Source organism: Thalassophryne amazonica, chromosome 19 (assembly GCF_902500255.1).
Source record: "Thalassophryne amazonica chromosome 19, fThaAma1.1, whole genome shotgun sequence".
Lineage (NCBI taxonomy): Eukaryota > Metazoa > Chordata > Actinopteri > Batrachoidiformes > Batrachoididae > Thalassophryne > Thalassophryne amazonica.
In genome coordinates this window covers 18299508-18313185 of record NC_047121.1, presented here as the reverse complement: position 1 = coordinate 18313185, position 13678 = coordinate 18299508, and the positions used below count along the sequence as shown (strand labels likewise).

Here is a 13678-nt window from a genome sequence, read left to right as displayed (position 1 = left end):
AAAAAGTGCTGATGTCCGCGTCTTTTCACAATTCCTGTGCTAGTCAGACGACGTCCCGGATAAAACACAGCGTCCAGTTTGGAAATGAACGGCACATTCCACTGTTACAGGAGTTTTTGTCATGGAAAGAGGAGCGGAGGCTTCACGCGTTGCAGCGGAGCGCGGCGTGTCCCACAGCCAAAGGGGGCCGTACTTAAAGCGACAGTAACACTCCTTATTCTCTACCAAGCCCGCAATCACACGTGATTCAAATCCATATGGTTTTTGAAAAAAATAATAAGGTCGGATACTTTTCTAATAGACCTCGTACATGAGTTTCCTGTCTGTTGTGTGTCTGCCACAGTCTGTTCTGTCGAAATGAGCTCCCGTAGCGTAAATCGGCAGTCAGTGTGTCTGCTTTAAAGATAGCATGTACATGCAACTCTTTACTTTTTTTAAAAGTGAAAAGACATGCATTGGTGTATTTTTATGTAAAGACAAAACTTATGTGGGTTTTCTTCGGTGGGGAAGCTCAACGCGATGGGTGAGGTGTAGTGTTTACCAGTCATGTTGAACGCAACACGATTGAGCCATTCCTGTGTTTATAAATATAATACAGAGATAAACGGTGACTATTAATACTAAAGGATTATTAACCGACCACGAGGTCTGTAGGGGGAAATATCACACCGACGTTTTGTTAGTACAGACGTCTGTGCAAAAACACGGAGGTCTGATATCCCCTTACAGACAGAGTGAGCAAGGTTAATAATAAATTTATTATATGCTTATTATACTCAACAAAAATATAAACGCAACACTTTTGGTTTTGCTCCCATTTTGTATGAGATGAACTCAAAGATCTAAAAGTTTTTCCACATACACAATATCACCATTTCCCTCAAATATTGTTCACAAACCAGTCTAAATCTGTGATAGTGAGCACTTCTCCTTTGCTGAGATAATCCATCCCACCTCACAGGTGTGCCATATCAAGATGCTGATTAGACACCATGATTAGTGCACAGGTGTGCCTTAGACTGTCCACAATAAAAGGCCACTCTGAAAGGTGCAGTTTTGTTTTATCGGGGGGGATACCAGTCAGTATCTGGTGTGACCACCATTTGCCTCATGCAGTGCAACACATCTCCTTCGCATAGAGTTGATCAGGTTGTCAATTGTGGCCTGTGGAATGTTGGTCCACTCCTCTTCAATGGCTGTGTGAAGTTGCTGGATATTGGCAGGAACTGGTACACGCTGTCGTATACGCCGGTCCAGAGCATCCCAAACATGCTCAATGGGTGACATGTCCGGTGAGTATGCCAGCCATGCAAGAACTGGGACATTTTCAACTTCCAAGAATTGTGTACAGATCCTTGCAACATGGGGCCGTGCATTATCCTGCTGCAACATGAGGTGATGTTCTTGGATGTATGGCACAACAATGTGCCTCAGGATCTCATCACGGTATCTTTGTGCATTCAAAATGCCGTCAATAAAATGCACCTGTGTTCTTCGTCCATAACAGACGCCTGCCCATACCATAACCCCACCGCCACCATGGGCCACTCGATCCACAACATTGACATCAGAAAACCGCTCACCCACACGACGCCACACACGCTGTCTGCTATCTGCCCTGAACAGTGTGAACCGGGCTTCATCTGTGAAGAGAACACCTCTCCAACGTGCCAAACGCCAGCGAATGTGAGCATTTGCCCACTCAAGTCAGTTACGACGACGAACTGGAGTCAGGTCGAGACCCCGATGAGGACGACGAGCATGCAGATGAGCTTCCCTGAGATGGTTTCTGACAGTTTGTGCAGAAATTCTTTGGTTATGCAAACCGATTGTTTCAGCAGCTGTCCGAGTGGCTGGTCTCAGACGATCTTGGAGGTGAACATGCTGGATGTGGAGGTCCTGGGCTGGTGTGGTTACACGTGGTCTGCGGTTGTGAGGCTGGTTGGATGTACTGCCAAATTCTCTGAAACGCCTTTGGAGACGGCTTATGGTAGAGAAATGAACATTCAATACACGAGCAACAGCTCTGGTTGACATTCCTGCTGTCAGCATGCCAATTGCACGCTCCCTCAAATCTTGCGACATCTGTGGCATTGTGCTGTGTGATAAAACTGCACCTTTCAGAGTGGCCTTTTATTGTAGGCAGTCTAAGGCACACCTGTGCACTAATCATGGTGTCTAATCAGCATCTTGATATGGCACACCTGTGAGGTGGGATGGATTATCTCAGCAAAGGAGAAGTGCTCACTATCACAGATTTAGACTGGTTTGTGAACAATATTTGAGGGAAATGGTGATATTGTGTATGTGGAAAAAGTTTTAGATCTTTGAGTTCATCTCATAAAAAATGGGAGCAAAACCAAAAGTGTTGCGTTTATATTTTTGTTGAGTATATATATAAACATGCAAACTTACAGTATCACCCGAATATGAACGCTGCTGACTAGTCAGACCTGTTCACTTGACCTCCATGAAGAACTTGCTAACAGATGGTCCAGTCTTCAGCTGGTAACTATGTGTTTTTTCAGATGCTGTTTAGATATTTATGGAGTATGTTGATGTCCGACTTCATTTTTCTAATCGTGGTTTTAGCTTCCTGGTTTGTAACGAAAATACGCATTGCGGACCGATTGTCATGGTAACCAGTCCAGACACGGGAAACTATCCAACCGGTGTTCAGCCAATCAGAGTGAGCGTAGTGTCACAGCCATATATTAATGTGATTTACTGCTTCTTATGAAAACGATGACCGTGTTTGGGATTTTATTTAATTATTTTTTGTGCATTTGTTTTGTGTTTGTGAACGCAGCTCTGTTAACAGTTTATAAATATATAATATAGCGATAAGCTGTGACTTCTAATACTACAATTTACTATTTTTGATGAAGATGATGACACTGTTTGGGGTTTTATTTTTTATTTATTTATTTTCGTGCATTTGTTTTGTGTTTGTGATCCTAGGAATTTACCCAGCAACCCCTGCTGGCTTATCAGTAGCCGACAGCGTAATCTGATGTGGCCGCAACTGAGTAAATACTAACAGTTAGCGGTAACTTCGGCTAAATTTTTTATCGGTTTAGCGTGATAAAAGTTTTCAGTTACCGGATTAATGGTTATCAGAGCTAACTTTTTGGTTACCTGTGCCCACCACTGGACATACGCAACCCAGTCTCACACAAAAATGTGATGGCATCAGGAAAACTGAATTAACTTATTAACTTGTGATACCATCTTGTCTTGTGAGGAGAGACAGCATCCATCCCACTTTGGATGGAGCAGCTCTCATTTCTAGAAATCTGGCCAATTTTCTTAAATCCTCCAAACCGTGACTATCCAGGGTTGGGACCAGGAAGCAGAGTTGTAAATCAAATCAAATCAATTTTATTTATATAGCGCCAAATCACAACAAACAGTTGCCCCAAGGCGCTTTATATTGTAAGGCAAAGCCATACAATAATTACGGAAAAACTCCAACGGTCAAAACGACCCCCTGTGAGCAAGCACTTGGCGACAGTGGGAAGGAAAAACTCCCTTTTAACAGGAAGAAACCTCCAGCAGAACCAGGCTCAGGGAGGGGCAGTCTTCTGCTGGGACTGGTTGGGGCTGAGGGAGAGAATCAGGAAAAAGACATGCTGTGGAGGGAGCAGAGATCAATCACTAATCATTAAATGCAGAGTGGTGCATACAGAGCAAAAAGAGAAAGAAACACACAGTGCATCATGGGAACACCCCAGCAGTCTAAGTCTATAGCAGCATAACTAAGGGATGGTTCAGGGTCACCTGATCCAGCCCTAACTATAAGCTTTAGCAAAAAGGAAAGTTTTAAGCCTAATCTTAAAAGTAGAGAGGGTGTCTGTCTCCCTGATCCGAATTGGGAGCTGGTTCCACAGGAGGGGAGCCTGAAAGCTGAAGGCTCTGCCTCCCATTCTACTCTTAAAAACCCTAGGAACTACAAGTAAGCCTGCAGTCTGAGAGCAAAGCGCTCTATTGGGGTGATATGGTACTATGAGTTCCCTAAGATAAGATGGGACCTGATTATTCAAAACCTTATAAGTAAGAAGAAGAATTTTAAATTCTATTCTAGAATTAACAGGAAGCCAATGAAGAGAAGCCAATATGGGTGAAATATGCTCTCTCCTTCTAGTCCCCGTTAGTACTCTAGCTGCAGCATTTTGAATTAACTGAAGGCTTTTCAGGGAACTTTTAGGACAACCTGATAATAATGAATTACAATAGTCCAGCCTAGAGGAAATCAATCAATCAATTTTATTATATAGCGCCAAATCACAACAAACAGTTGCCCCAAGGCGCTTTATATTGTAAGGCAAGGCCATACAATAATTACGTAAAACACCAACGGTCCAAAACGACCCCCTGTGAGCAAGCAACTTGGCGACAGTGGGAAGGAAAACTCACCTTTAACAGGAAGAAACCTCCAGCGGAACCAGGCTCAGGGAGGGGCAGTCTTCTGCTGGGACTGGTTGGGGCTGAGGGATGAGAATCAGGAAAAGACATTGCTGTGGAGGGAGCGAGACGATCACTAAGATTAAATGCAGAGTGGTGCATACAGAGCAAAAAAGAGAAAGAAACACTCAGTGCATCATGGGAACCCCCAGCAGTCTACAGTCTATAGCAGCATAACTAAGGGATGGTTCAGGGTCACCTGATCCAGCCCTAACTATAAGCTTTAGCAAAAAGGAAAGTTTTAAGCCTAATCTTAAAAGTAGAGAGGGTGTCTGTCTCCCTGATCTGAATTGGGAGCTGGTTCCACAGGAGAGGAGCCTGAAAGCTGAAGGCTCTGCCTCCCATTCTACTCTTACAAACCCTAGGAACTACAAGTAAGTCTGCAGTCTGAGAGCGAAGCGCTCTGTTGGGGTGATATGGTACTATGAGGTCCCTAAGATAAGATGGGACCTGATTATTCAAAACCTTATAAGTAAGAAGAAGAATTTTAAATTCTATTCTAGAATTAACAGGAAGCCAATGAAGAGAAGCCAATATGGGTGAGATATGCTCTCTCCTTCTAGTCCCCGTTAGTACTCTAGCTGCAGCATTTTGAATTAACTGAAGGCTTTTCAGGGAACTTTTAGGACAACCTGATAATAATGAATTACAATAGTCCAGCCTAGAGGAAATAAATGCATGAATTAGTTTTTCAGCATCACTCTGAGACAAGACCTTTCTAATTTTAGAGATATTGTGTAAATGCAAAAAAGCAGTCCTACATATTTGTTTAATATGCGCTTTGAATGACATATCCTGATAAAAAATGACTCCAAGATTTCTCACAGTATTACTAGAGGTCAGGGTAATGCCATCCAGAGTAAGGATCTGGTTAGACACCATGTTTCTAAGATTTGTGGGGCCAAGTACAATAACTTCAGTTTTATCTGAGTTTAAAAGCAGGAAATTAGAGGTCATCCATGTCTTTATGTCTGTAAGACAATCCTGCAGTTTAGCTAATTGGTGTGTGTCCTCTGGCTTCATGGATAGATAAAGCTGGGTATCATCTGCGTAACAATGAAAATTTAAGCAATGCCGTCTAATACAACCCCTGGCAAAAATTATGGAATCACCGGCCTCGGAGGATGTTCATTCAGTTGTTTAATTTTGTAGAAAAAAAAGCAGATCACAGACATGACACAAAACTAAAGTCATTTCAAATGGCAACTTTCTGGCTTTAAGAAACACTATAAGAAATCAAGAAAAAAAGATTGTGGCAGTCAGTAACGGTTACTTTTTTAGACCAAGCAGAGGAAAAAAATATGGAATCACTCAATTCTGAGGAAAAAATTATGGAATCACCCTATAAATTTTCATCCCCAAAACTAACACCTGCATCATATCAGATCTGCTCGTTAGTCTACATCTAAAAAGGAGTGATCACACCTTGGAGAGCTGTTGCACCAAGTGGACTGACATGAATCATGGCTCCAACACGAGAGATCTCAATTGAAACAAAGTAGAGGATTATCAAACTCTTAAAAGAGAGTAAATCATCACGCAATGTTGCAAAAGATGTTGGTTGTTCACAGTCAGCTGTGTCTAAACTCTGGACCAAATACAAACAACATGGGAAGGTTGTTAAAGGCAAACATACTGGTAGACCAAGGAAGACATCAAAGCGTCAAGACAGAAAACTTAAAGCAATATGTCTCAAAAATTGAAAAATGCACAACAAAACAAATGAGGAACGAATGGGAGGAAACTGGAGTCAACGTCTGTGACCGAACTGTAGGAAACCGCCTAAAGGAAATGGGATTTACATACAGAAAAGCTAAACAAAAGTCATTATTAACACCTAAACAGAAAAAAACAAGGTTACAATGGGCTAAGGAAAAGCAATCGTGGACTGTGGATGACTGGATGAAGGTCATATTCAGTGATGAATCTCGAATCTGCATTGGGCAAGGTGATGATGCTGGAACTTTTGTTTGGTGCCGTTCCAATGAGATTTATAAAGATGACTGCCTGAAGAGAACATGTAAATTTCTACAGTCATTGATGATATGGGGCTGCATGTCAGGCAAAGGCACTGGGGAGATGGCTGTCATTACATCATCAATAAATGCACAAGTTTACGTTGATATTTTGGACAATTGAAAGGATGTTTGGGGATGATGAAATTATTTTTCAAGATGATAATGCATCTTGCCATAGAGCAAAAACTGTGAAAACATTCCTTGCAAAAAGACACATAGGGTCAATGTCATGGCATAGGGTCAATGTCAATGAGCAGATCTGATTTGATGCAGGTGTTGGGAAAGTGTAGTGACACTGACCCACAACAGGGGGCGCAAATGAACGGTCAATAGATGAGCCAAAATATAACAATTTAATGTTGTGAATGTGCACAACGAAGCACGCCTTGTGGAAGGAGTGGTCCCACCCCCTCGTCGGATTTTCATTATATTTATGTTTTGGCAGTGTAAACAGGTGAACAGCTTTTGGAGGTTATCAATTTGTGGGTTAATTTTTATTTGATTTATTTTAGTTACTACAGAATGCGTTGGCAGCCGATCTGCTCTGTGTCAGCCTGATCCCGTCAGATCTCAGAGGCTAAGCAGCACGGGGCCTGGTTAGTACTTGGATGGGAGACCTCTTTGGAACACCAGCAGCTGTGTGTGTTTCTCCAGGTTACACTGGACTTGTGCCAAATGCCAATGCGGCTGTATCTGCTGTGGCGATCCTGAACAAAACAGGAGCAGCTGAATGGACAACAACAGAATGCGTTGACTTATATGCTTTTACAGTTTGCTGCCACTAGCAGACAGTGTTGTACAGCTAATTACAGAGTACTGCTCTCATATTTAAGTTTTTAAAGACCCTCACTTAATGAAGCGCAATGGTGAATATAATGCAACAGTTTGTACACCAGCACAAGCTTTACAGCAGTGAATCAGTGCTCTCAGTAACAGTGTCCTCTAAGAGCAGGCGGTCTCTGAACCAGTAAAGACAACAGAAAACCCCCAAAACACGGCAAATCAGAATACAAGGCAGCAATGTTTCAAAGGGAAACAGCAGAGTGATTAACCAAAAGATAAGCAATGATAATACAGAGAGGCAAACCTTGCAACAACCACAATCCAGAAGGGGTCATATGGCCTCAGAGGTCAAACACGAGAAGGAGGCACACGAGGAATGAACACAAGGAAGCTTGGACGGAAGCTAAGACAATCTGGAAACAAAACTGAGAGAACATGCCTTTTAAAAATAACCGGCCAATTTGCTATGAAAACACGGAGGCATAAGGGGCGCTCAGAGACGGAACAGGAAGAACGTGTGCACAGGGATAAGACTGGAGAAATAATAACGTACATGAAGGAAAACTAAAAGACAGCAGAGGGAAAAAAAAACCCACCAACAAACAAATGAGGTGAGCAGAAAAACTTGAACATGTGATCACGCATGTCAGCTGTTTGTCACATCAAACCCAGTTTAGCACGGACTAGATTATGAAAGAAAGGTAGAGCAGGTACTAGCTCAGTGGATAAGGAGCTGGCTTGCCAATATGTAGAGCTTGGTTTGAATCCTGCTCAGGCTACCTCATGCTACCCTGCTGCAAACGTCCGTATGAGCGTTGGCTGGGGAAGTAAGTGGCGTATCCTCAGGGAGGGAGGAGCCCTGGACTCTCATTCACTTCACCCTATGGAATCTTGAGATAAGCACCTGCACCAACGGGCTGGAATGGACTGGAATCCATGCGACCCTCAACTTTAACAAGATTCCCAGTACCTGCACTGGCCACACAGCCCCACAGCATGATGGAACCACCTCCAAATTTTACTGTAGGTAGCAAGTGTTTTTCTTGAAATGCTGTGTTCTTTTTCAGCCATGCATACCACCTCTTGTTATGTCCAAATAATTCAATTTTAGTTTCATCAGTCCACAGCACCTTATTCCAAAATGAAGCTGGCTTGTCCAGATGTGCTTTAGCATAACTCAAGTCACTGTTTGTGGTGTGTACACAGAAAAGGCTTCCTCTGCATTACAGCATCATACAAGATCTCCTTGTGCAAAGTGTGCTGTATAGTTGAACGATGCACAGAGACACTATCTGCAGCAAGATCATGTTGTAGGTCTTTGGAGCAGGTCTGTGGGTTGACTATGACTGTTCTCACCATCCTTCGCTTCAGCTTATCTGAGATTTTTCTTGGCCTGCCACTTGGGGCCTTAGAACATTTCTGTGCTCACACTTCCAGGTTTATTTTATTGTATTTTACACTAAATGGATTTATCGTGAAATGTGGATGATTCCTAATCGTACTGTGCCTGTGGTCTTCCATTTCCTCACTATGTTCCTCACAGTGGAACCTCACATCTGACATCTCTGAGATAGCTTTTTGTATCCTTCCCCTAAACCATGATGTTGAACAATCTTTGTTTTCAGGTCATTTGAGAGTTGTTTAGAGGCTCCCATGTTGCCACTCATTAGAAGAGATGCAAAGAGGGGAAACATTTGCAAATGGCCACCTTAAACACCCTTTTCATGATTGGATTCACCTGTCAAGGGTCAATGAGCTTACCAAACCAATTTTGTGTTCCAATAATTAGTGCTAAATGTATTCAAATCAATAAAATGACAAGGGTGCCCAAATTTATGCACCTGCCCAATTTTGTTTAAATAATTATTGTACACTTTCTGTAAATACAAGAAACTTCATTTCACTTCTCAAATATCAGTGTGTTCGTCTGCTGTATGATATATTTAACTGAAATCTCTGATCCAAACAACCAATTATTTATAAAGGAAAATCATGAAAATTATCAGGGGTGCCCAAACTTTTGCATACAACTGTATGTGGGAGCATCGTGGGTTAGTGGTTAACACTGTTGCCTCACAGCAAGAAGGCCGTGGATTTGATTCCCACCTGTAGACCTTCTGTGTGGAGTTTGCATGTTCTCCCCGTGTCTGCATGGTTTCCCTCTGAGTGCTCCGGCTTCCTCCCGCATTTAAAGACATGCAGGTTAGGTGGAATGAAAACTTTAAATTGACCCTGCGGGTGTGAATGTGTTTGTTTGTCTATGTGTGGCCCTGCGATAGACTGTCGTCCTGTCCAGGGTGTACCCTGCCTCATGTCCCATGACTGCTGGAATAGGCTCCAGCCCCACTGTGGCCTCCAATTGGAGTAAGTGGGTACAGAAAATGGATGGATGTTACATGTTTTTATGAAGCCCACTGTTAAAATTTCAGAAGTGCACATAACACATTTCCTCACTTGGCTGATGCTGATGCAGGAAAAAAAAATGCTCACATGAGCTTTTTTCACTGAAGCAGAGCAGAGTGATGGAGTCTGCACATACAAACTCTTAAAGTGAAGCAATATTGATTTTAAAAAATAGAATTTGTCTGACTAAGGATGATGTTTCGTAATGGATCAGGATGAGTTGCTGCTGAAGAGATTGATATCGAGCAGTAAACTAAACTCTCTCTCTCTCTCTCTCCCTCTCCCTCTGACCTTGGAGCTTCCATCCTCTCTCATTCTTTTTTTCTGCATGACGAGTTAATAAGGAGCATTATGAGAAATTTTCTTGTAGTGCAGTATAATACAACAAACAATGATACCTGTACCTCTTTTAAAGTAGAGGGGTAACACGTACCTCCACCAAGAGGCAACACGCTCCTCATCTACATTAGTCCATCCAGGTTCTGAAACCATTTATTGCATTTAAAGGTCATAGGGGGGCTGGATCCCACATTCAACCTCTTGATCATCTAAATAATTAAACATTCAAGTCCGTGCATTACTTGATGAGAAATCTATGAAAATGTCATAAATTTCTTATGTTGTAATATTAAACACAATGTGTATATATATAAAGGGGGGGGGGGGGGGGGGGGGGGTCAGGGGTGGTATGCATTCTTTCTTGACCCCACCCCAACAACTTTCATGCAAATTGGTCTGCAAGTGTTTGATCAGATGAAAATAAAACCTCTGAAAAATAACTGAAAAGCTAAACAGTCAAAATATCCTCTTTTTTTGCCATCAGCATGCATAATATACTGCAATATAATACTCTTTATACTGCATGCAATACTCTAACACTGCAGTGAGTGTAAGTGGGCATGAGACGCCGTGTAAATGCTGATGATTTTATTCCGCTCAGTCCTGTGCTGTTGAAGGCATTGACGCTGATGATGCAGCAGTTTCTTGGTCTCTTCAGATGGTTTGACCCACTCAGTCTGACTTATTTCATTTTGTACACGCCTTTAAGCTTTAGATGCATGAGTTTTGTTTAAAAAATGGAAAACTGTTGTTGTTGCAACTTTACAGAGCTACCAGAAATATTTCAAGTACACATTGTGTAAAAACATCCCCAATAAAAATGTATAATAATTGTCAGTTTTGTAATTCCAAGCTGGAAGTTGGGACTTTGTTTTTCCCTCCATAAACTGAGCGATGCAGCCAAATAGCAACTGCTATGTGAGTAAAAAAAGAGCAATTTCCATAACAACATAAGAAAATGTAAACACGTGCCAGCACATTGTCAATATGTTAAAGAGAGACCGAGATTTATATATTTGATGCACCGCAATCGGATCTGATTATTTTCAAACCTTCTGCATGATCACAATACTCTGTTCTGCTATTAATTGTACGTGTTGTTCAAGATTGTGTGTTTTCTTATTTATATGAGCGTAATCCTGATGGATGGTCTTCTCTGATTTATAGGTTTTGCTAATGCTGAGCGTTTAAAATAAGACTACGTTCCAACATCTCAGTTGTCTTTCACATCATTACAACCTGTAAATTTTCCTTTCAACCCTTTGCTGAGGTGACACACTGTCAGTGGATGTTTTATTTTTGTGCGCAGCATCAAAACACACACCAGCAGGGAAACAGAAGATGCATGTAGCCATTGCATTTCTTCAAACCACACCCATCATCAAATGCGGGTCAGCATCAGCACCACACGCATCACACTGTCTCACCGACGCACATAATCTCTGCTACTGCAGAACTGATCACTGCTGCTGAATCAGAGGCTGAGAGAAATACCGCACAGAGAGCACTGCAGAGGAGAAATGAAGAGCAGAGTGATGCCCACCGGTCCCGGAGGAGGCAGCGTGCCAGTTGGGAAAAGCCAGGTGGAAACAGTCGCACATGACGGCGGCGGTGGCGGCGTCTGCAGCGATGGGAACCTTGGCCGGACAGGCAGGGCAGATGGTAGCAGTGGGGTGAGCAGGTACTGGTCCTGCTGACCACCAGCTTGTTCCGGATCAGTCGAGTGTGTGTGTGTGTGTGTGTGTGTGTGTGAATGTTAGTCAGAGTCAAGAGCTGTCCACCGAATGAAGAAATCTCCCTCCTGTGCCTGTAAACATGGACCTCCAGTGCAGCATCCTAACTTAATTATGGGAGGAGCCACCCCCTCCCCAACACACACAGAGTCATCACACGCTTCTCCTCCTTTTTCCTCTACTTTCTCTCTCCTCTCTTCAGCCTCACTGATCAGCCTAATCGGACAGGGACGTCATGATGTCAGTTTCTGGCTGACAGGATGGGGCTGAAACACTTTACTGGCTTGGGGCCATAACTCAATTTGTGCCGCATACACATCGTTTAAAACTCTACAGGGTGACAGGAGGCACAATGGAGGATCATACTGAAGGCAGCACATGATCGGTTACTTCATATTGACATGCGAAGCTGATTACTGATGGAATTCAAAAAACAGACTACAAGTAATGTCAGTCGATTACATTAAGTTTCATCGGGCCTCGGTGGAACACTCCTCTCATCTCAAATTTACCATATTTTCCAGAGTATAAATCACACCAGAATGTGATCTGCACCTGTCAAAATATGCCTCTCGAAAAAGAAAAGAAACATATACAGTGGGGCCAAAAGGTATTTGTATTTGTGCAAGTTCTCCTACTTAGAAAGATAAGAGAGGTCTGTACACGTCAACTGTGAGAGACAAAATGAGAAAAAAAAAAATCCAGGAAATCACATTGTAGGATTTTTAAAGAATTTATTTTAAAGAATTTATGGTGGAAATAAGTATTTGGTCAATAACAAAAGTTCAACTCAGTACTTTGTAACATAATCTTTGTTGGCAATGACAGAGGTCAAATGTTTCCTGTAAGTCTTCACCAGGTTTGCACACACTGTAGCTGGTATTTGTCCCATTCCTCCATGCAGATCTCCTTTAGAGCAGTGATGTTTTGGATCTGTCGCTGGGCAACATGGACTTTCAACTCCCTCAACAAATTTTGTATGGGGTTGAGGTCTGGAGACTGGCTAGGCCACTTCAGGACCTTGAAATGCTTTATACGAAGCCACTCCTTTGTTGCCTGAGTGGTGTGTTTGGTATTATTGTCATGCTGGAAGACCCAGCCACATTGCATCTTCAGTGCTCTGATGGAAGGAGGCTTTGGCTTAAAATCTCATGATACATGGCCCCGTTCATTCTTCCCTTAACACGGATCAGTCATCCTGTCCCCTTTGCAGAAAAACAGCTCCAAAGCATGATGTTTCCACCCCCATGCTTTACAGTAGATATGGTGTTCTTGGAATGCAACTCAGCATTCTTGTTCCTCCAAACACGACAAGTTGAGTTTTTACCAAAATGTTCTATTTTGGTTTCATCTGACCACATGATATTCTCCCAGTCCTCTTCTGGATCATCCATATGCTCTCTGGCAAACTTTAGACAGGCCTGGACACGTACTGGCTTAAGCAGGGGGACACGCCTGGCACTGCAGGATTTAAGTCCCTCTCTGCGTAGTGTGTAGCCTTTGTTACTTTGGTCTCAGCTCTCTGCAGGTCATTCATCAGGTCCCTCCATATAGTTCTGGGATTTTTCTTCACCGTTCTCATGAACATTTTGACTCCATGGGATGAGATCTTGCGTGGAGCCCCAGATCACGGGAGATTATCAATGGTTTTGTATGTCTTCCATTTTCTTACAATTACTCCCACAGTTGATTTATTCACACCAACCTGCTTGCCTATTGTAGATTCACTCTTCCCAGCCTGATGCACATCTACAATTTTCTTCCTGGTGCCCTTCGACAGCTCGTTGGTCTTGGCCATGGTTGAGTTTGGAGTCTGACTGTTTGAGGCTGTGGATAGGTGTCTTTTATACAGATAACAAGATTAACCAGGTGCCAGTAATACAGGTAATGAGTGGAGGACAGAAGAGCTTCTTAAAGAAGAAGGTACAGGTCTGTGAG

At 42.7% G+C, this 13678-nt stretch overlaps 1 protein-coding gene across 1 annotated transcript in view; it reads right to left on the bottom strand.

Annotated features, from left to right (window-relative positions):
- Positions 1–11848, bottom strand: part of LOC117500844 (neuroblast differentiation-associated protein AHNAK) — a 96971-nt gene extending 85123 nt beyond the window's left edge. The window contains 1 exon segment of the mRNA XM_034159634.1: positions 11551–11848. Within this exon segment, the coding sequence (XP_034015525.1) occupies positions 11551–11608 (58 nt within the window). The 5' untranslated portion in view covers positions 11609–11848.
- Positions 11849–13678: the final 1830 nt, after the last annotated feature.